At 42.5% G+C, this 23,361-nt stretch overlaps 2 protein-coding genes across 3 annotated transcripts in view; one reads left to right on the top strand and one right to left on the bottom strand.

Annotated features, from left to right (window-relative positions):
- Positions 1-20,696, top strand: part of LOC111961293 (phospholipid phosphatase 1) — a 39,107-nt gene extending 18,411 nt beyond the window's left edge. The window contains exons 2-6 of one of the 2 annotated variants that reach the window (XM_023983449.2): positions 9,180-9,331; positions 12,279-12,562; positions 17,660-17,717; positions 19,685-19,861; positions 20,153-20,696. In XM_023983449.2, coding sequence (XP_023839217.1) covers positions 9,180-9,331; positions 12,279-12,562; positions 17,660-17,717; positions 19,685-19,861; positions 20,153-20,275 — 794 coding nt within the window. In that variant the 3' untranslated portion in view covers positions 20,276-20,696. Of the gene's footprint in view, positions 1-109; positions 265-9,179; positions 9,332-12,278; positions 12,563-17,659; positions 17,718-19,684; positions 19,862-20,152 lie in introns of both variants that reach the window. The other variant, XM_023983448.2, reaches the window with a different exon arrangement.
- A 55-nt stretch (positions 20,697-20,751) lies between these two features.
- Positions 20,752-23,361, bottom strand: part of LOC111961294 (exosome RNA helicase MTR4) — a 50,208-nt gene continuing 47,598 nt past the window's right edge. The window contains exons 24-26 of the mRNA XM_023983450.2: positions 22,749-22,911; positions 21,390-21,494; positions 20,752-20,963 (exon numbers count right to left, since the gene is read on the bottom strand). Coding sequence (XP_023839218.1) covers positions 20,911-20,963; positions 21,390-21,494; positions 22,749-22,911 — 321 coding nt within the window. The 3' untranslated portion in view covers positions 20,752-20,910. The remainder of the gene's footprint in view (positions 20,964-21,389; positions 21,495-22,748; positions 22,912-23,361) is intronic.

The raw sequence follows: 23,361 nt of genomic DNA, 5'->3' as shown, positions 1-23,361 counted from the left end.
TTTTATTCGTTATTCACTGTGTATTTATTCCTCATATCACTATTTACATTTAAATGTGATATTTTCTTATTACAAAGTTAACCCCTTTACTTCCTCTCTCCATCCACAGGGGGACTGCCCCTGGCAGCCTTTAACTTGGGCAAAATCAAGCCCTATCAGAGGGGCTTTTTCTGTAACGATGACAGCATCAGSTACCCCTTCCACCAGAGTACAGTCACCTCCATTGTGCTCTACACGGCGGGCTTCGCTCTGCCCATTTGCTGTGTAAGTAACAATAGTAGAATTGACAAACCAAGATATTTCGTAGATTTTAACTGACCAAACATTGAACAGCAGCGTACARAATTACCAATGCACCTCTGTTACTGTTAGTACTACACAATGACTAACAAACAGGCAGTTGTTCTATCTCAGTGAAAAGTTAAACGCATTGAAATAATACACATACGTATCACATAAAGATGTTCCATTTAGTTCTYATGTTAAACCCCTGGTCATGATGCGTATCGTATCAGTAAGGCCTCAACATTAGGGAGGATGTCCACTGAGCTTAGGTGTCTGAAGCGAAGGGTTAAGTTCAACAAGGTCATACCCAGTAAGCAAAACTAGTTGATGCCATTACAACCCTATAAACCGGTTGTAATCCTGTTACTTCAACCAGCTTTGCCAACTGTGTTAACTCAAAAGAGGATGTCCAGTCCACAATGAGTTCCCCTTCCCATGTCCTCATTTTCATTTCACATATCCTGATTTCCACATGTCATTTCAGTCACCTGAGAAGCTTTTACAACACGAGCTACAGAGAAGTTTTCGTCAACATTAGGCCTTTTAGAGTCCAACGGAGCAGCGAGGAAGTCCTGGTGTTTGTAGGCGACTCACAGGAAGGGTGTTCTGGGGTTGAATATCAAAGAGCATGTAATAGCATTTAAGATGAATGCACTCCCTGTAAGTCGCTCTGGATAAGAGCATCTGCTAAATGACTGAAATGTWAAAAGAGATTAGAGATTAGACCTGAGAGAAACTAGCAAACCCCTGTGGTCAAGCGGTTTTATTATGTTACCCTGTTAACTAGGCCATTCAAACGTGATTTAAAGTTTAACTAGGAACGAGCATGCCTCGCCTACCTCAGGATCTGTCGATTTCAGCCATCTATTTCCTGTGTTTGAGCGGYGCAAAATCCACTTGTCACTTCAATCTCGCTGGCTTGATTTTACTCCTGCGACTCTKTCATACTYTTGTGCCTATCAAATTTTTCCCGTTAACGTTACGACCGCGGAACTGTTTGTAATGACCTGTCAAATGGTCTTAATGGAATACGCTAAAGTTTTGTCTGGGATTTAACGCACCGTCTCGACACTTACATCACAAGAAAGAGAAGAAAAATKACTTATTTTTGATGGGTGTTTTTTTTTTTGTGGAATTGAAAAAAGTTATAATTTAATAGTTGAAATGTTTACAAATTACATGCGCTGAAATGAAAAACTTCCGAAAATTAACACGCAGATTGTACTGAATATTATGTCGGATCTCACAAACAACGTAAAGTAAGTTTAGATGGGTGTAATCTAAAGCCAAGCGTGTGATTTAAAAAAATATATATATATATACATCTGAGAGTATGCTGCTATTGACACACTTGTTGAATTATGCAAGAGAATGTGACAACAGTAATAAATGAGGCAGTGTAGACGGCGCAGGGGAGTGCAGGTGGGGTAGCAAGAGGCTGGAAGGTTGCAGCCCTGTTAAACCCCCTTATGTTAATTAATGAATATATGCATATACACCCAGTGTTTTTCTGCAAATGAGGCACATAATTGTATTTATTTTAACATAAAATATGTGAAATACTTTATACAATAAGAAAATGTATGTTTTACAATACCAGAATTCCCACAAAAAACCCTAAACTTCATTCATTATTTGTCCGTGCATATCTGATGGATTATTTAAAAAAATAAAGTTTGGAGTATCTTCATCCATTGTCCAACTGTTGCATTTMTWATAATTGTTTTGAATACCTTTGGCAATTTCGATGACCTTTGCTAGTTTAAGGTCATGTCCATGTAAAAGAACCCATGAGCACCAATGTGAAGTTCATATGAGCATGTCAAACGAAAGCAAAGAGTCTATATTTTGGAGAAATTAAGACAGAAAGTATTCGGACCGCTTGACTTTTTCCACATTTTGTTAGGTTACAGCCTTATTCTAAATTTGATTCAATCGTCCCCCGTCCCCCCCTCTTCAATCTACACACAATACCTCATAATGACAAAGCAAAAACTAATTCATAAAAAATAACAAAAAATACATATGTATTAAGACGCTTTACGTAGTACTTTGTTGAAGCACCTTTGGCAGCGATTACAGCATCGTCATCTTAGATATGACGCTACAAGCTTGGCACACCTGTATTTGGAGAGTTTCTCCCATTCTTCTCTGCAGGATCCTCTCAAGCTCTGTCAGGTTGGATGGGGAGCGTCACTGCACAGCTATTYTCCGGTCTCTCCAGAGATGTTCGATCGGGTTCTGGCTGGGCCACTCAAGGACATTCAGAGACTTGTCCCAAAGCCACTCCTCCGTTGTCTTGGCTGTGTGCTTAGGMTCGTTGTCCTGTTGGAAGGTGAACCTTCGTCCCAGTCTGAGGTCCTGAGCACTCTGGAGCAGGATTKCATCAAGGATCTCTCTATACTTTGCTCCGTTCATCTTTCCCTCGATCCTGACTAGTCTCTTGTCCCTGCCGCTGAAAAACATCCCCACAGCTTGATGCTGCCACCACCATGCTTCATCGTAGGGATGGTGCCAGGTTTCCTCCAGACATGACGCTTGGCATTCAGGCCAAAACGGTCAATCTTGGTTTCATAAGACCAGAGAATCAAGCGGGCTGTTGTGCATTTTACTGAGGACTGGCTTCCGTTTGGCCTCTACCATAAAGGCCTGAATGGTTGTGTGCCGCAGAGATGGTTGTCATTCTTGAAGGTTCTCCCATCTCCACATAGGAACTCTGGAGCTGTCAGAGTGACCATCGGGTTCTTGGTCACCTCCCTGACCAAGGCCCTWCTCCCCCGATTGCTCAGTTTCGCCAGGCGGACAGCTCTAGGAAGAGTCTTGGTGGTTCCAAACTTCTTCCATTTAAGAATGATGGAGGCCACTGTTCTTGGGGACCTTCAATGCTGCAGAAATGTTTTGGTACCCTTCCCCAGATCTGTGCCTCAACACAATCCTGTCTCGGAGCTCTATGGRCAATTCCTTCGACCTCATGGCTTTTTGCTCTGACATGCACTGTCAACTGTGGGACCTTATATAAACAGGTGTGCTTTTCCAAATCATGTCCAATTAATTGAATTGACCATAGGTGGACTCCAAGTTGTAGAAACATCTCAAGGAGGATCAATGGAAACAGGATGCACCTGAGCTCAATAGCAAAGTGTCTCATAGAAAAGAGTCTGAATACTTATGTCAAAGTATTTCTGTTTTTTGTTTTTAAATTTGCAAACATTTCTAAAAACCTGTTTTAGCTTTGTCATTATAGGGTATTATATGTAGATTGCTGAGACAATTGTTTTACTTAATCAATTTTAGAATAAGGCTGTAACGTAACAAAATGCGGAAAAAGTCAAGGGGTCTGAATACTYCCCGAAGGCACTGAACAGTTTACAACCATTTTCCATTGTACAAATTTGGAATAAGCAAAGGCTTTGATTTCTGGTCAAACAGATGGAAAAGAGAACATATAAAACACAATGTTGAAGACCCCTGCCAACTACTATCAACACTTTGAACGCATCTTTCGGCCTTCTGTGAGTTTATGAAACATTGCCATATGTGCCTTGAAATTCCGTTATCAAAAAAACAACAACATATATTTAAGATATTTTCTAATATCTCTCCCTCATTAGGAGGGAAAGTTCACAGAAGCTACACAGTTCACAGAACTAACGAGTAAAGGTAGACCTATCAACTAGTGATGCACCGATATTAGATTTTTTACCGATATCCGATATTTTCCTTGCCAAAAAAAACGATACCGATATTTACATATTTAGCGGCCTTTTTAAACATTCTAGTACAGTTAAATAGTTAACACACACATGGACGCAGCGGTCTAAGGCACTGCATCTCAGTGCAAGAGGGCGTCCCTACAGTCCCTGGTTCGAATCCAGGCTGTATCACATCCGGCCGTGATTGGGAGTCCCATAGGGCGGCGCACAATTGGCCCAGTGTCATCAGGGTTTGGCCGGGGTGGGCTGTCATTGTAAATAAGAATTGACTTGCCTAGTTAAAGGTTACACACATACCACACTGACCMAAAAWWWAWWTTGTTGGCATTTACGCATGTCYCCATTACCAGTAAAACATAATCAAAACCTATTTCTTTCACTTACTTGCTGTGCTGTTTCTATGTTTATTTGTTCAGTCATTTCATTCTCAAACAGGATTTCATCATACATGTCAAGCAGTGAAGTTTCAGCTCTGTCTRTCAGTGGCCTCTTCCTCGGTGYRCACTGTCACTGTGTCCGTTTCCACCTTGTCCAGCTGTGTATGTAACATTTCACGTAAACCCTGTTTCTTGTCTGCATCGACGTAGCGGTCCTTGTACATAGCATCGAGCATGGTGGCGACACAGTAAAGAGAGAATGCCACCGAATCGCTTGTTCACAGCCTGTGTCGGCAGTTTTGTTGAGCAGGCGCTTCAATGCCATGACAGAGGGTATCACGTCTGCTGCAGGCACAATTGATGAGCTTATTTCTTGAGTCAGTTGTTTGAATGGAGCTAGCTGGTGTGTTCATGTTTCCAAATTTCAAACATGTTCTCAAATGCCATTGAAATGGCAGCAACGGTATGACAACCAGCACATTCATGAGCATGCAGAACAACTTTCCTCAGTACGAAATCCTCGAAGACCCACTGTGCTGTCAGACTCYGCATGATATCGCTGGTCCAAATGTCAGCCGTGAAGCTAATAGCAGTGACGATATTACTTTGTAACTCCGGTAGGGCAACATCTGAAAAATAGCGCACTTGGTAGTGTGTATCGGTGCTTGACTAGTCGGCGAAAGCCAACATTGCCCACGACAGAGAACGGTTGATTGTCAAGGGCAACGAATTCCATTATCTTGGCGTTTTAATGGATTTCGCCTTTGAGTTGTCTCGCTGAAATGTTCTTACTCTTTCAAATGACTGCTCGATTTGTTGATCGCTCGATCCACACAGCAAACATTGTGTGCTAGGTTAGGAATGCTGTGTTGCACGTGTAGCGCTACATTTTACGTGGCGTCATTACGTCATGTACCTACGTATGCACATCAGCTTTGACATTGGTTTTGCACATCGCCATTAAACTAGACATCGGGCCGATGTTGGCATTTTTAGCTAATAGCGGCCGATTCCGATATGCTCACCGATATATCGTGCATCCCTACTATCAACTAGTTTAGTGTTTTTACTAATATTTATTTTGTTTATAAATGATTAAGTGATTTAAAAACATTTACCAAATCGGTAATGGAATTTCAGAGGAATCCGTAACATAATGCCTGCAATTTGATATGGCTACAATGACAAATCATAGTGGTCACAAACCACAGTTGGATATTCAAGTTTGGGCAGCGCAGTAAAGTATAGTTCAGTTAAGAAAAGTACAGTAGAGTTTGTTACAGTAGAGCATTCTAGAGTTGAGTACTGTACTGAACTCTACTGTACAGTACTGAACTATACTGTAATTTAGTGTACTGTACTATACTCGTACTATACTCTACTGTTCTGTGCTGTGCTCTACTGTGCTGTACTTTGATGTCCCCTACTTGAGAAACAAATACATCTATAATTGGTTCAAATTTGGTCTTGTTTGGGGGCAGAGCTCATTTAAAATAATAGCCAGTGTGTAGAATAATACCCAAATATGCAAAGAAGGATATTGCATATTTATACCTTTTTGTGTACCTATTTAGGATACATCACCATCACCATATCCATAATTATACATTTCTGTGTACTACAGATTAGGGACCCATGATGAAATTCCGTTACCGGGTATAAATCCAGTTCACTTACTGTAGTTCAATAACCAAAATAGATTTTTTTTCAAAGTCAATGTGTCATGTCATCAGTGAAACCCTATTCTTTCTGTAGACATCGTTAAATCTTAATTTGGAGTAGATTTAAGAGTTTTTGGAAACATGGGAGTTTTTACCAAAATTCTGTTACCAAACTTTGCATCTGCACAGTTCTTCCAGTAAATGTGTTTTTGTAAAATGTTCAGTATAAATTGTTAACAGTAGTCTTTGTGCATAGAATTTTTTTAATGGTTTGTTAAACTTTGAAATCAAAAGTTGTGTTTTTTTGTTTGGCATACATTGAGTCTTGGCGCAATTACGTTATTGTGGAATTGCCCTTAACCACTTTTTCCAACTTTGGCAATAGCAAACATAATTGATCCTAAGGTTTATCTGCTAACACAGAAATTAGATTTAGAAGAATTTCAACGTGTTTGTTATTGAGCTTTGGATGTAGAGATGTTATTAAAACTTGAGGATCCTGTTGATAGGCTTTGGAACAAACACTGTTTACTTTCTCTGTCCAAAAATAACTGGAATACTTTCCTGGAACACTCTGATTTGAGTATGTTGATACACACACACACACACACACACACACACACACAACTATGTCTCACTATACTTGTGAGGACTTTTTGAGGACCAACAATTGATTCCCATTCAAAATCCTATTTTCAATTATCCTAACTCCTAAAAGGCTATTTWATAGCCTTTTTACAATTGAGGACTGGCAAAATGCCCYCACTTCTCTGAATTTTTGTTGGTTTTCTATGTTTGTGAGAACTTCTGGTACTCACAGGTATAGTAAAACGTGTACACAGACTCTAGACTTTTTTTTGCCATTACCTATACTTAATCTGTCATAATCTACTGGAGTCCCATACATAAGTCTCACTGCTTCTGTTTACTATCTCCACTCCAGTCCCCTGGACAAGACTATTTATGGTTCACTCTGATTTATTTATATATACATCAACCTGTTGCTTGGCAACATTTTTCAAACTGTGGTGCTTCACAATGCAGCTTTCGCTCTAAGGAACAGTGGGTCTGTAAAGCGAGAGTGAATCTGTCACTTGACTCTGTGTTGGACCAGTTTCTCCTCTTAGTCCTTGACAGCCAGACTGTTCTGGGGTCCTTTGTGATGACAGYAGCATGATCGGACTATGATAACATCCAGAAAAACAACCTCTTAGATCAGTCGTGGAGAGTATTTGCATACTAATGTGAATTAACGTCAACTATTTTTTTTTTTTGGGGGGGGGGGGTCTTTCTACATGCCCAGTTTCTACTTTCTTTGGGTCAATGTGTGTTGYAGAGCTAGCAGTGTGGGATTTTACAGTTTTGTGTTTATTACTAACTACTAAAACATTTTCTTAATTGACTTACCTGTATATATAAAGGTCTAACAAAAACTTCTTCCACAGCACGTTTTTTTTTTATTTTATTTTTTATTTCACCTTTATTTAACCAGGTAGGCTAGTTGAGAACAAGTTCTCATTTGCAACTGCGACCTGGCCAAGATAAAGCATAGCAGTGTGAACAGACAACACAGAGTTATACATGGAGTAAACAATAAACAAGTCAATAACATGGTAGAAAAAAAAAGAGAAGCAAATACAGTTTCCGTACTGTGTGTAGTGTGAACTCTATTGTGAAGTTTCTTATGTAACTAACATTGAAACCAGGTGAATCTTCCTCCGAGTCACTTGGGCGATTCATCGCCAGTGGAGCGGAAAATATTTCTGTATCTCAGATTGTTCTTGCAATTCTCACATAGGAACTTCGTTTGGGAGGAATGATGTTTGAYCTGCTTTTTAAACATTTATATCACAACATGTTTTTAGAAAATCATGATGAAAGTGGGGGGRAAACATGATGAAAGTGGCCATAATTGGCCCTTTTTTTTTTATTTTTAAGAACTGTAGGATTCGTGAATCCTAAGTTATTTTTATAGCAGGCATGTATAGGTATAAAAAAGCCTCAAACTGATGATTTTCATGATTTTCTTAAAAATGGTTTGTGATAAATGTAGAAAGGCAGGTCAAACATCTTTCCTCCTAATGAAGTTTCTATATGAGAATTGCCAGAACAATCTGAGATCCCCCCCCCCCCAAAAAAAAAAAAAATCGCTCACTTGGCGTGGAATCGCCCACTTCCAAAAAAGGATGACCTGCTGTGTCCTTAGATGAAGAGTGAACAAGCACTATTGGGAGTTGTTGTGGAATGGACAACTACTTGTCATATTGCATGTCCAGTCCACTGCACTCAAGCACGAAACKGCTGTGAACGTTAAGGCTGTGAATCAGTGCAGAGGAATAATTTGGGCATGGTTTGTTCTTCCATTAACACCATCTCTTCACCACGGAAGTGAGTAGGGGCTGTTGCCATGACAACTCTCTAACCACAATGTTTTTCATTCCTTATGTTCCTGACAGCATGCGATGTTTAGATATCTACTTAGATATGTCTTGACTTTCCTCTCTGAATGTTCTCTTCCTGTCAGTCTTAAGGCGTCAGCATGCTTMRGTTTGGCTGGAGCCTAGCCGAACCGAACGAGTGTGCTCGCATACTCAGAATTAATCTAACTCAAGAAATCTGTCATTAATTGACATTTATGCCAAAGAGATATTTATGTAATTTAGCAGACGATCTTATCCAGTGCAATTCACAGTAGTGAGTGCATACATTTCCCCATACCGATCCCCCGTGCGAATCGAACCCACAACCCTGGCGTTGCAATCGCCATGCTCTACCAACTGAACCCATCTAACCAAGATGTTTGGTGCAGTATTCTTCATTTAAAAGAATGTGCATAAAAACGAGTCATGCCTCGTTGAATGACAGACTTTCTTGAAGAATCCCTACTGTTGACCAATCACCGATGAAGGGGCATATACTTCGGCTCAACAAAAAAAAAAAACTCCCTGAAACGAACAAAAACGTCACAAAATGTTGCCATAATATGCACAAACTCTACTGAACTGTTTCGTCCGGGAAGCATGCGGACGCCTTTAGACAGGTGTGCATTGACTTTATACGGAGAGGCGGGTTAATTAAGAAGGATGTTTAGTGCCTACTCGCCTAACCGATTTCTCTTGTTCTGTTTTTTTGCTTTTTGCTAGCTGGACTCCCATTCGCAATACTCACACCGCTACACAATCCCTTCAAACGTGGATTTTTCTGTAACGATGACTCAATCAAGTACCCTCTTAAAGAAGACACCATATCCTATCAGTTGTTAGGTGGAGTTATGATACCCGTCACAGTACTCACTGTAAGTGCACCTGTTTTTATGTTCACTCGATAACTTATCGTTCTCTTCCTTTCCCAGTCTTAGCGCTTGTCATTTAATTTATGCTATACATACATCACTGTAGCAATGATGTGTGTGTGTATAGTTTAACCTCTTGGCTTCATTAATCACGTTCTCACACTGTCTGTGTGAAAATAAACAAATGGAGCATCATGCTCCCCCCAAGCAAACTAATAATCTGATTTGTAAATTGAACTGCATATTTTAGAGATGATCGAAGTATCACTTGAGAACTGAAAAAGCAAACAAATCCCCAACTCTTGCTAGTTGCTTCTCTATGTGCTCGTAGATCACAAACGTATCAGACCATGGCAGTTGACCTAAAGTCCCAGTAACAAAGACCTCCATAAGTCTACTCAGTCTCTATCTGAACGATACAATAGGAATGGCCAAACTGTCCCTCCCTCTGCCTTCCTGAGATATCSCTAGACTCTGGGCCAGTATTCTGACTGGCTAACATGCTGAGCACACCGCCCGTGTGAGTTACACATGTTATTCAATCATTTCATTAAAAACTGCTCACGAGCGTATGCATCGCCAGGCGCTAAAAGAGAACTTGGTTTTATAAGTACCCTTTTATCTGTGGATTAATTGTTGGGAGTAAAAATATTCCACAAAGATCCAGGAAAAAAAGGACCTTGTGCATTTCAGGTAAAATAACCAAATGTTTATATCCCAGGACAAATTAGGTAGCAACAGCAAACTAGCTAGCTAAATGTCCATGAATGTTTAATGTGTTTCGACCTGTCCCCAAATTAATATAGTTGGTTCAGAGTTTTTGTTTTTATATTTCAACCTGCTTGTCCTGATCGCGTTTGGTGTGAACGGACAAAATCAACAAGCGCGCGATGGCACATACGGATGCACGCCCCTGGTCTAGTTAGTACGTTTCTAGATAGTCCAACTCAAAGCACAGAGGCCCGTATTCACAAAGCATCTCAGAGTAGGAGTGCTGATCTAGGATCAGGTCATCATAGTCTAAAACAGTGGTTCCCAAACTGGGGGGGGGGGCACGAAGGGTCGGCATGGGTGGCGCACATCCGGCAGGGGTGACCACATCCAGCTTCTTCACCTGCGGGATCTTCGGAGGGGGGCGGCAGAGTATTTCTGTATGTATTAAAGCCCTTTTGTGGCTTTGCTGGTGATTTATTTTGAATTCAAGGTGCACTTAACCAGCGTTCTGCAGCGATACGCCATACCATCTAGTTTGTGCTTAGTGGGACTATMATTTGTTTTTCAACAGGACAATAACCCAAAACACACCTCCAGGCTGTGTAAGGGCCATTTGACCAAGAAGGAGAGTGATAGAGTGCTGCATCAGATAACCTGGCCTATACAATCACCCGACCTCAACCCAATTGAAATAGTTTGGGATGAGTTGGACCGCAGAGTGAAGGAAAATCAGCCAACAAGTGCTGAGCATATGTGGGAATTCCTTCAAGACTGTTGGAAAAGCATTCCTCATGAAGCTGGTTGAGAGAATGCCAAGAGTGTGCAAAGCTGTGTTGGAATCTAAAATATATATTTTGATTTAATACTTTTTTGGTTACTACATGATTCCATATATGTTATGAAATCATAAAAATGCACAAGGGTCAATTTCGAAATTGGCTAGTGTTTGTCATTGCATACCTTAGTCAACTAATGTTTTTTTTCTGTAGCCCATAAATATTGTTGTAATTTTTTTGTCAAGTATCACATGAATACACATTAGACATGGCAAAATGTATAGAATTGTAAGAATTTTCTTTGCACCCCATGACAAAATGTGTAGAATTGCAGGAAATAAGTTTTAAACCTGCAAAATTCTCTCCACCAACGAGGGGTGTGAAGTTTCTGTCATGAACAATATTTGGGCCCATAGAAATAGACATGATGCKCGAGGGGCTCTGGATGTTCTCCAATGCTGGAAGGGAGGCCCCCCCCGAGTGAAAAGGTTTGGGAACCCCTGGTCTAAAAGACAACTGGTCCTACTCTGAGACTTTGTGAAATATGGGCCAGATAGATATCAGTAAAATGCCTAAATGAGGCACTCTAGGAGCCTTGTTGTGGCTGTTATCGAAGTCCTTCCTTTGCAGCATTCAAAATCAAAAAGCTTTTTAGTTCCATTAAATTGACATAAAACAGACAAATGCTGCATTATAATTGATGGGAAAAGACAAAAAGGTTCACATCCCATGGTCCGCATACATTTCCAGTCAGCCAGTGTAATTGTACTCGGCAAGTAGAAACCCTCACACAGGATGTAACTCATTTATAGGTCATGAATGAAAGTTGGGGACTCCCTCTATCCTCAAGACAATTTCTCAACCATTCCTTCACACACAAAGGCTTTCGGGTTATGACTTGATGGTATCTGTGTCATGGTGGTAATTACCTTTTGAGGTTTAAACAGTTGAACAGTCAACCGTTATCAGATCAACGCCCACCTCTTGAGCGTGTAGAGTACAGTAGTAAGCATATGTTAATAATGTTGTAGGCCTAGTTCCAGATAGGGGAACGCAAATACACTCCCACAGAACTGCGTATGCTTTCAGGTCCATTGTCACACAGTGTGGTAGAGAGGTGTGAGTCAGAAAGTTGTCACACTATTTGACATTTAAAAAGACCCACCTCACCAACCRCCCACAATGTTTAAATGACACGTTTGTTGCACTCATGGTCTCAATCTACATTGTGATAAATCCCCTTTTTAAAATGGCCTTTACTCATTTTACTTTAGACATGTTTCTCCGTGGACATCCTTGTTAGGCCTTTATAATATATTCACTCAGATGAACATTCTTCTAAAAATACCTGTAATTTTTGTGACTTTTGACTTGAATTACAATACTAATGTGCAAATACTTGTAACTCTAAGCTGTGAGGGATGAGTACGTGATCTAACCTCTACTTCCTCTCCTCACAGATGGTCTTTGGAGAGTGCCTTTCAGTCTATCTAAAGCGCATCAAATCAAAGTCCTCTTTCAGCAACATGTATGTGGCCAGTGTTTACAAAGCCATCGGCACCTTCGTGTTCGGGGCTGCCATGAGCCAATCGCTCACTGACATCGCCAAGTATTCGATTGGTCGGCTGCGACCTCACTTCCTGGACGTGTGCAAGCCCGACTGGAAGCTGATCAACTGCACGGCAGGCGCCTACGTTGAGGACTTCACCTGCACCGGGGATACGCACATGGTCAACGAGGCCAGGTGGGTGTTGTTGAGAGAGAACTGACAGCTGGGCTGAATTTTAATCCCTACAACTTCCCCTCAGCCCTCCTAACCCTTCAGTGTTTACAGATCGGGTATTAGGCATATCTGATGAGTCTGGAAAGGTATAGGCAGTGAAGTGGTGGAGCGTCCATCTTATGCCTAAAAGGCTTTACATGGTCAATCCGAGATCTGCAGTGGCTGTACAGCATTTACTGTGAATGCAGCCTCCAGAGAAGTCGGAGCATTCATGCTTCTTGCGCTTCGGGTAGCTGTCACGGGCATCCAATAAATTGGCCTGCGCCGCACCACTCGTAGTGATTCAGGGCTAATCTCTATAGCCATCCAGCTAATTACAAGCAACTGGCGAAGTGAAAAGACCTTACCTCTTCTGAGATGTTGGMGTCTGTTTCCCGGTGCTTGACATAGATCAGCCAAGATAGCATGAAGTAAAAAGACTGCTGTTTTCCCACCTGCATCTCCATCCCAAATCGCCCCAAAATGTGCCTACATTTAGGCTATTGTTTATATGTGTATTACACACACTATGTTGAGGTAAAAATCTGAGTATAATACTTGAATGGATGCCAGCCCCGATACATGTTCTTGTCATCGTCAATCAACTGCCTTATAGTTAAAAACTARTTTGACTACCACCATCGATTTCTGTATGTTAGCCATTCTACCAGCTTGTACGAATGGGAATTAGCATTTAGCAGTCACTTTTTCTAAACCTGAAAAGGGACAACTTCTAAATGTTACGCKGCAAAATACACTACTCAAAARAATKAAGGGAACACTAAAATAACACATCCTAGATCTGAATGAATGAAATATTCTTATTAAATACTTTTTTCTTTACATAGTTGAATGTGCTGACAACAAAATCGCACAAAAATTATCAATGGAAATCAAATTTATCAACCCATGGAGGTCTGGATTTGGAGTCACACTCAAAATTAAAGTGGAAAACCACACTACAGGCTGATCCAACTTGTGATGTAATGTCCTTAAAACAAGTCAAAATGAGGCTCAGAGTGTGTGTGGCCTCCACGTGCCTGTATGACCTCCCTACAACGCCTACAATGCTCCTGAGAGGTGGCGGATGGTCTCCTGAGGGATCTCCTCCCAGACCTTGACTAAAGCATCCGCCAACTCCTGGACAGTCTGTGGTGCAACGTGGCTTTGGTGGATGGAGCGAGACATGATGTCCCAGATGTGCTCAATTGGATTCAGGTCTGGGGAACGGGCGGGCCAGTCCATGCATCAATGCCTTCCTCTTGCAGGAAACTGCTGACACACTCCACCACATGAGGTCTAGCATTGTCTTGCATTAGGAGGAACCCAGGGCCAACCGCACCAGCATATGGTTCAAGGGGTCTGAGGATCTCATCTCGGTACCTAATGGCCGTCAGGCTACCTCTGGCGAGCACATGGAGGGCTGTGCGGCCCCCCAAAGAAATGCCACCCCACACCATGACTGACCCACCGCCAAGCCGGTCATGCTGGGGGATGTTGCAGGCAGCAGAACGTTCTCCACGGCGTCTCCAGACTCTGTCACATCTGTCACGTGCTCAGTGTGAACCTGCTTTCATCTGTGAAGAGCACAGGGCGCCAGTGGCGAATTTGCCAATCTTGGTGTTCTCTGGCAAATGCCAAACGTCCTGCCACGGTGTTGGGCTGATAGCACAACCCCACTGTGGACGTCTGATCCTCATACCACCTCACGGAGTCTGTTTCTGACCGTTTGAGCAGACACATGCACATTTGTGGCCTGCTGGAGGTCATTTTGCAGGGCTCTGGCAGTGCTCTCCTGATCCTCCTTGCACAAAGCGGAGGTAGCGGTCCTGCTGCTGGTTGTTGCCCTCCTACAGGCCTACCTCCACGTCTCCTGAGTACTGGCCTGTTCCTTGTAGTGCCTCCATGCTCTGGACACTACGTGACAGACACAGCCAAACCTTCTTGCCACAGCTCGCATTGATGTGCCATCCTGGATGAGCTGCACTACCTGAGCCACTTGTGTGGGTTGTAGACTCCGTCTCATGCTACCACTAGAGTGAAGCCCGCCAGCATTCAAAAGTGACCACAACATCAGCCAGGAAGCATAGGAACTGAGAAGTGCTCTGTGGTCACCACCTGCAGAACCACTCCTTTATTGGGGTGCCTTGCTAATTGCCTATAATTTCCATCTGTTGTCTATTCCATTGGCCACACATGCAGGTGAAATTTATTGTCAATCAGTGTTGCTTCCTAAGTGGACAGTTTGATTTCACAGAAGTATAATTGACTTGGAGTTACATTGTGTTGTTTAAGTGTTCCCTTTATTGTGTATATCCAAGTCGAATTTTAGTAACCACATTGTGGGCCTGTTCCAATACATCAACCATGACAGATTTGACAAAAAAACACTTTGTTAGATCAGATTTGTTGAAAGTGCGCCAGCGACCTTCTGTCCTCCACGGCCATTGACCTCTTTATCGCATCTTACCCCCCATTACCTCCCCGATCTCTTTCCAGGAGTTCAAACTCATTTTTGTGTCATTGAAATCCCTACACGAGATATCATAAAATGTTTTATTTGTGAACTTGTTGGATAGCCTTTTGTCAAAGTTCTCCATGTTTGTTGTCAAGGAAGTTGGTGTTTATACAGGATGTACCGCCCCCACCTACCGTCAAACAATCATGTCAATGCGGAGCTATACGGAGCCCTCTGCATTGTTACAAAATTTGGGAGGGGCACAGCGATGCGGTACAGAGCTCGCGGAGGCTCCGCAATTGCGTCACACCCACCGTACAGCATTGCTGATCAAGCATAAATTGACTTTTACAGCTCTGCAAACATCAAAGGAAGGGTTAAGGAATGATTTTGGACGAGCTGGGATGCTTGTTACAGATCGTCTGACTCAATTATATCATACTTCCTCTGAAATAGAATATCTCCTGCTTTATTGCTGATTATGTCCTGTTCCTAGAAATAGAATCCAATATATTATATTTCTATGGTTCAGATATGCTGACCATGAGATCATTGTTGAGTAAGGCAAGCCCACACTTTGAAGTTTCCAGTATGTCCCAAATGGCTCCCTATTTACTGCACTACTTTTGACCAGAGCCCATAGCAAAAGTAGTGCACTATATAGGGAATAGGGTAGCCATTTTGGATTCAGGCTGTGCCCAGTTGAACAACTGCTCAGCTGGAAATCGTCTATAAAGACTCACTGAGGGGATGTGTCTGACACTGACAACTAGGCTRGCTGCTTATCAGGGGGAAATGACTTCAGCTAGAGCTCTCTCTGTACTTTAACCTTTACAATGTTTTACAATTCCACAAATAACTGTGGGAGTCRAGGCCAAACTGGAATAAACAGAAGTAGGTCTATTGCCTGGCTATAGCTCCTACATTGTACTGGGACACCTGGGGTTGCTGTAAGCCCTAATTGCAATGGACTAGGAACCATGGTTTTACCTTGATTTGCCTTTGGGTAAATGGGTCTTTCCAGGTCAATAGACCCAGTTTTGCAAGCCTGCTCCAGWGCCGGACGTGGGTCTGAGTTTAGAWGTTCCATACGAATTCTGCTTCTCCGAGCTTTCACTGAAAGCTGGTCTCCAAGCATACTCGTTGTCACCGTGTAGACCAAGGTTAATTACCAGTATCAGATGGGCACTAACCAAATTCTGTAAAACAGTCGCTCTAAWTTTCAATCTGACAAGATTGGAACATCCTCCTTTTTCATCTACTTGAAAACAGACAGATGTACGAAGGAGAGGAAGTCTGTCTTTATTTAGATTTTGAAATCTACGTCTAGGACTTGTCAATTATAGACCAACAACAAAGGTAAATGGAGTGCCTGCCGGTCTGTCCCATCCTCAGTCATACCAGTGGTGGGCGATAGTTAGTTCGCTGGCTGTCTCTATACAGACTATACACTTTGACTGTGGTGTTCGCTGGCTGTCTCTATACAGACTGTACACTTTGGATGTGGTGTATCATTACCTCATGTGGTAAGACTCTCCCGTGTTACCCTAGAAACCTGAGTATACCCCATACAGAGACTACTCTAATCTCTACCATGATCCCTGGGTGGGCTCTCCCAGTCTCGTGTGGCCCCAGGTCATATTTACCTGGGTGTTGCTCTGGTTTCCCATGGCAGCCCTTCCCCGGTCGAGGGCCCGGTTMTGGGTGTTTTCTTTGGGATGGTAGTCATTAATAGAACAAATAACTGCCTGGTGGATCGGGTGATGAGAGCAGGTCAGATCAACTTCTCAATTCCTCTTTCTGCAATGTGAGCCTTTCTCTCGGGGAAATGAGGCCCGCTGTCGGTCAGAACCGTGGCTTGTGTGTCCCAAGTGCCTTACACTTGGACACCTCCCTCAGTGAATCAACGTTATTCCCCTATAATGGTTTACAGGGGGTTTTGGGTCCTGTGGGTTCAATCTATCAGTCTTCCCTCATTGCTGTACAGTCCTCTTATGGTTAATAAAGATAATTGAATTAAGGGAGTTGAGTTAGAGCTCTCTGTGTGATATGTCTTAACCTGTTTTCACCCATTACCACTAGAGAAGCTGTATACAGCTCTCTATTGTTATGACATTAGGCTGGTGGATTATGTTACAGTGCTGTGGACTTTTTCGGTCACTATGGTCAGGCTTTCTCCCAACGCTAACTAGTGTCCACTTCRGTACCAGGCTCCAGGGCGTTGTCTGTAGGCCTGCCGCTATCCCCAGCTGGTTATCAGTCATTTGCTGGACGGGCGGATGCCTCGGCAGCGCAGCACTACTTAGGCAAACAGGAAGACACTAAAGCCGGCTAGGGTAGCGGCCCTCTAACCGCCCGCCCAGGGCAACTGATGCTGTCTCAACATCCCCCCTCATCAGTCAGTGCTCCATAATAGACGTCAGCAGACATCCCTCCCCAGCCCAACCCTATTACCCAGAAAAGGGTGTGTCAGTTTTGCCAGTGTGTGTTTCTGTTATTCAACAGAATAGGGATTTATCACCAACACCGAGCCGATTTTGAAGTGGGTGGGTGAATTATTTCAGTGTTTCCCCCCCAGTGCACACAGCCATCCCATGATGCCATTGTGTGTTGTGTTGCAGGCTGTCCTTCTACTCCGGCCACTCCTCCTTCTCCATGTACTGCATGCTGTTCCTGGCAGTAAGTATGCTCTATGGGGTTTCCTCTGTGTGCACTCATGTATCATCGAGCTAGGTGATATGGACAAAAATCCATATACTGAATTTTAACGATAAATTGAAAACAATGTGCACCAATTTATTACCCTTAACTACTACTTTAAATGTAACCATCAATTGTCACCAATATTTGAAAACTTTTCAAACTTGACATTTCTCTAGTAGGGCCCTATAAGTTGTTTTATTGTAATGAATTGTTGCAAAATGTCCAGTATTTTTGGTTTATCGTCCCAGCTCAAATGTATCAGATTCATTAACAGTTTACAGTGCAGACATTTATAGAGGGTCATTGGTTGTGTTCTATATGAGTATTTAATACTCGAAAAGCAGCAAAAATACCACGAATCTGATACATACGTCGGCAAGTATATCAGATTTACATTAGACCAACTGAGTTTACTGCAGTGCAGAGACAGTATATACTGAACAGAAATACAAATGCAACAATTTTAAYGAGTTAGTTCATAAGGAAATATTTATTAGGCCCTGATCTATGGATTTCACATGACTGGGCATAAGCCTACCGAATCAGAATGAGTTTTACCCCACAAAAGGGCTTTATTACMTACAGAAATACTCAGTTTCATCAGCTGTCCGGGTGGCTGGTCTCAGACGATCCCGCAGGTGGACGTACTGCCAAATTCTCGAAAACAATGTTGGAGAAATTWAATTCTGGTGGACATTCCTGCAGTCAGCATGCCCCCACATAACAAAACTGCACATTTGAGTGGCCTTGTAATATGCCACCTGTCGGGTGGATGAATTATCTTGACAAATGCTCACTAACAGGGACGTAAACAAATGTGCAAAAATAAGCTTTGTGGGTATGGAACATTTATTTTTGTTCGATAGAACTGAATTGATAAATAAATATAAAGGCCCATTGCGTACAGGTACTCAAACTGCAGCAAAACATCAGTGCACTGCGTTGAACACAGTTGCTATGGATGGTCAACAAAGTAGTGTATTTTTGTATTTTGTGAGCTGGGTCTGACTAACAGAACACGAGGGTCCCTTTGGCTTATCTTAGAAACAGGATGTCGGGTTACAGTAATGCTGAACACAATACACCCTTTCATTACCTACAGTAACTTTTGGTAAGGTGGCATAGCTTTCTGCAGCAAATGGGAGTTAAGACCAAACAGCAGTTCTGAAGTCCAAAGTCTATTTTAAGAAGCATCGCTGGTTTGTTTTCCATGAATGAATASACACACCCATTATTGTACAAACGCATTCAGAACTGAGTGAAGTTGACTTTCGTCCCATTGACCAAAATGGCCATGTACACGGATTTGGAAACTAAATTCCATAATTATGAGGTGGAAATGGCTGTACRTTATTGTTTTGATAGAAATGATCCATTTCACTTAACTGTATATGAAGTTTCAGGCCTAGTAAAAACAGCAGACGAAGGCTGGTTAAATACTACTTAGGAAGTTTCAGTATGTTTATACCTAAGAGTTGAGAAGCTGCCATGTAGAGCGGTTAGAGAGTAGAGTCGGTTTAAGTAAACAGGAGTGTGCAAGATCCCACAGCTGCCAGCGTCAACATTAGAATGATTTTTACATACACCAGAACASAGTGGCAAAACCAGCTCACGCACATCAATGATGGACCAGACCACTTTCAAACAGTAGCCAGCACTTTAACCAACCCAAACAGTACACACGAACCTCAAGAGGATTGAAGCATGTCAACTACTGGTTTCAACCTACAATTGCTCTGGCGACATTGCTGTGGTCCTTGTGTGCAAGGTTGGGTATTGTGACAGCAAAGCAATTTGTGGTCAAATTAGTTAGCATTAAATCCATTTAGCCTGTAACTCATTTCCATTTTAACTGACCAAACAAGTTAGTAGTAAAAACCAGAAGGCTTTTTTTTTTTACCTTTAACTAGGCAAGTCTTAACTCACTTCCACCCGTCTCCCAGCTATACATTCAGGCCAGACTGCAGGCAGAGTGGGCTAGACTCCTGAGACCAACAGTCCAGTTCTTCCTGATCGCTGCATCCGTGTACACTGGCCTGTCCCGTGTGTCCGACTACAAACACCACTGGAGCGACGTCCTGGCTGGCCTCATTCAGGGAGCACTCGTGGCCATACTGGTGGTGAGTTACCATCACACTTCATTTGGTTAAGGCAATTCAGCTTTATTTGTCCATTTGTTACAATAGAAATTGCGCTCCGCTACTATTACCCAGAGGTTAGAGGGGTATTTCATCCAGACCCCGTGGATTGTAGTCAAGGTGTCTCCTGACCTGAAACTATTTAGACCTATACGTGTCCCACTTGAAAAGCCTTACTTCCTACCTAAGTAGCAATTCTCTTCAATAAAATCATGAACTCAGTCAACCATTTCCCCCCAGAGCTGTCCACTGACACTTGTCTTTCCCCTGCAGGTATTTTTTGTGTCAGACTTCTTCAAGAAGAGGGTGGAGCCTCAGGAGGATGTGGAGATTCCCCACAACAGCCTGCAAGAGACACCCACTAACGGAAACCATTACGACAGCAGCCCCAACTAAGCTATAGAGAAGAGGAACCGTACACCTGCGTATCTGGTGGGAAGCGTTTACTGCATGCACATCATACCCCACCGAGGGTCAGACCACTGGGGTGGAAAGGAAATTATGCATCTCAAATGGCATCCTATTCCCTACATAGTGCACTAGTTTTGACCAGGACCCATAGGACTATGACCAAAACTAGTGCACTATGTAGGGAATAGGGTGCCATTTGGGAATTAACCAGACATGTGAATGTAACCCTGCTTTCCTGACCCTATGACCTGGAGCCAAGCTGTCTGAGCTCCCTATTGGACTCTGAGTCCCACCCATGTTGCCTTGGCTGGACTGCTACTATTACAGCTTCCTGTGTATTATCCAGACCAATATAATGTATCTTCACCTGAAGCAACAAAAAAACAAACAAAATATATTTTTATCCAGCTGTATGTTAAAAGAAATCACTATACAGACTTTTATTAAAATTGTTGAAGTATGTACAAATATGTTGCTTATTTTCCTTCCAAAAAGCGCCATTTTATGCTTATTAACACAAATAAAAAATTATGTGTAATTTGTCTGGATGATGTCATACTCAAACCAACAAACACAGGTCTGTCTTACAAAGGTGTCACTCGGTCACAAAATACAACAAATCACAGATATAAACTGGCAGCAAACACAATATCCCTCTTGATTTTCGTAATACCTGTAATGAAAAACAAAAGAAATACATGAGTATAATTTCCGTTGAAATTGTTCAATGTAGACACAGTAGCTCCTTCAGGTAATAGGTTCCAAGCTTGACAACTAAGCTGAAACCCAACACAGTGTTGGTTGTCTCCATTGACTACTAAGGATGTTTAGACTTTAGTTTTGTGAGCTGCGGTTGTGTCTTCGTAACAGAATGTATTTTAACTAGGGGAGATGTCTTCACTTTGGGACACAGGCACAACCAACATGAGGATTCTCTGAGCCCTGGTAGTAGTACACCAAGTTTTAACTCTGGCATACATATGTCGGCATCGGGGCAGTCAGCAGAAGAGATCAGATTACCCTCTGCAGACTTACAGACCAGACACGAGCATTCTGTCAGCCTGAAGGCTGCAACCAGTAGATGTAGAGCAGATCTTACCCTCCGCAAACTTGTTCTCCAGCTCGGTGTTACCGATGGCCTTGGCTGCTTGACACATCTGACGGAGCAGCTCCTCCAGGCGACGCATGCAGCGGATGATACTCCCTACAGACCAGACACAGGGGTCAGCGACCACAGACGGAGCAGAGAGACAGGGATCAGTATGAAAACGGTCAACTCCGCACAGATCAGTGAGACAGGGATCCGTACTCAGACAGGAGTCTCTTGAGATCTGGGTCAGTTTGACTAGAGTGATAGCCTGCAGTCAAAATAACAGCACTGGAGTCATTCAAATAGACGATGTGTGTGTGTAACTAGGGAAATTCAGGGGAGATTGTCAATGGGGGAGTCTTCAGTTACGATTCGGCCAAAGGCCATTAAATGGTTATTCGAAGACGGTTCCAACTGAACTATACCATGAGTACCAGCCACACCAAGGTTTGCCTCTCAGTGTGACCAGAAAACCAACCCTCCTTAAAAAAAAAAACAACCACAGTTTACAGCTTCACATGGAATCCAGAGCCAAAATCTCAGAAGGATCTGATAACTGAACTATGATCTGTGCGTCACAATTAAGAGGGGAGATGCATATTTTCCTGCTCATGTCAGGGTGAAATACAGAGCCAAATACAAGTCTTATCTCTAGAGTTACTTTGAAGAGAGAATGAGAGCATTAGGGGGGATGATCCATTTCAGCTATTTCTCATCATTTTAAATCCTCTACACTCATGGTGCCTTAAAAGCTACAACCTGGGATTTGTTTTTCAGCAAAACAGCAGCTCTGTCACTTGTTTTGGTATACAGCTGAGGGATGGGACTGGGGAAATGTAACCCCTCAAATTCTTAGATGCAAGGACTGAGACACTTGATGGTAGTAAACATATTTTGAAGCTATACATTGCAGTTCATTACACGAGGTAGAAATCTGTTATTCCCTGAAGTGTACCTCAGAAAAACAGAAACCTTTCCAGCCATAAAGGACTAGGCCTACTGCCAATACAGAATGCAGAGAAAACCATATATTTCAACATGAGAGTTCATCACCYGGTCTTCTGGCTCTCTTTCCATGTACTACAACATGCCAGTTTGCAAAACAAATAACTTATCAACTGCTAGTCAGAGACATTGGCCAACAGAAAAACAACAATTGGAAGGCTGTCCATTAGATTGGCACTGGACTTGTTAGGTGAGTTACCTTGCACTGATTGCAAGTGGCTCTGGATAAGTATACCTGCTAAATTACTCAAATGTAAATGGGGCTACCCCACACAGAAACAGAAAACCTAAATCTGGAGCGCGCGCTCCATTTCATAGGCACTGGACTGATAGAGCGGTCAGGTGGTTAGCCAGGTGAGTTACCTTCAAAGACGTCGGTCATCTTGCAGATCTGGGCGAAGGTGGCGCCGTTAGCCCAGGTGTAGACCACGTCCATCAGGTGAGGCTTGAACTTGTCCAGGTAGGTATCCTCCTCCACCTCCAGCTTAGCCTCCGCAGACACCTTGGCAACGCGCTTGGCACACTCCTGACAACCAGACATCCAGTTCCAGGTTTTATGACAGTCATGGGTTGCGTGCAAAATGGCACCCTATTACTTTAATAGTGCACTCATTTTGACCAGAGCCCTATGGATACTGGTCAAAAGTAGTGCACTACATTTGGGACAAGTCCAGATCCCGAAATATATTGCTATAGGGTATAGGCTAACATTTAAAAAAAATAAGAATTTAAAAAGGGAAAACAAACAAAAAGTACAAAATGATAAGTACATGGCATATCTTACACTTTGATTATACCATTTCAGCAAACATCCATTCACATGAAGGCAAACACTCAGGCAGGGAGACCCAATCTAATCTTTCACCAAACATCTAGATTGTAGACGGTGCTTCTAGCTGACAGGTTTCCGCAGACAGAAACAGCAGTAAGTCAATAGAATAGGTAGACTGGTTGGATTCCAAGTCAAACATACATT

Source organism: Salvelinus sp. IW2-2015, linkage group LG4q.1:29, assembly GCF_002910315.2.
Source record: "Salvelinus sp. IW2-2015 linkage group LG4q.1:29, ASM291031v2, whole genome shotgun sequence".
Lineage (NCBI taxonomy): Eukaryota > Metazoa > Chordata > Actinopteri > Salmoniformes > Salmonidae > Salvelinus > Salvelinus sp. IW2-2015.
Note: the sequence above shows the minus strand (reverse complement) of the source record. Positions and strands in the feature narration are given on the sequence as shown.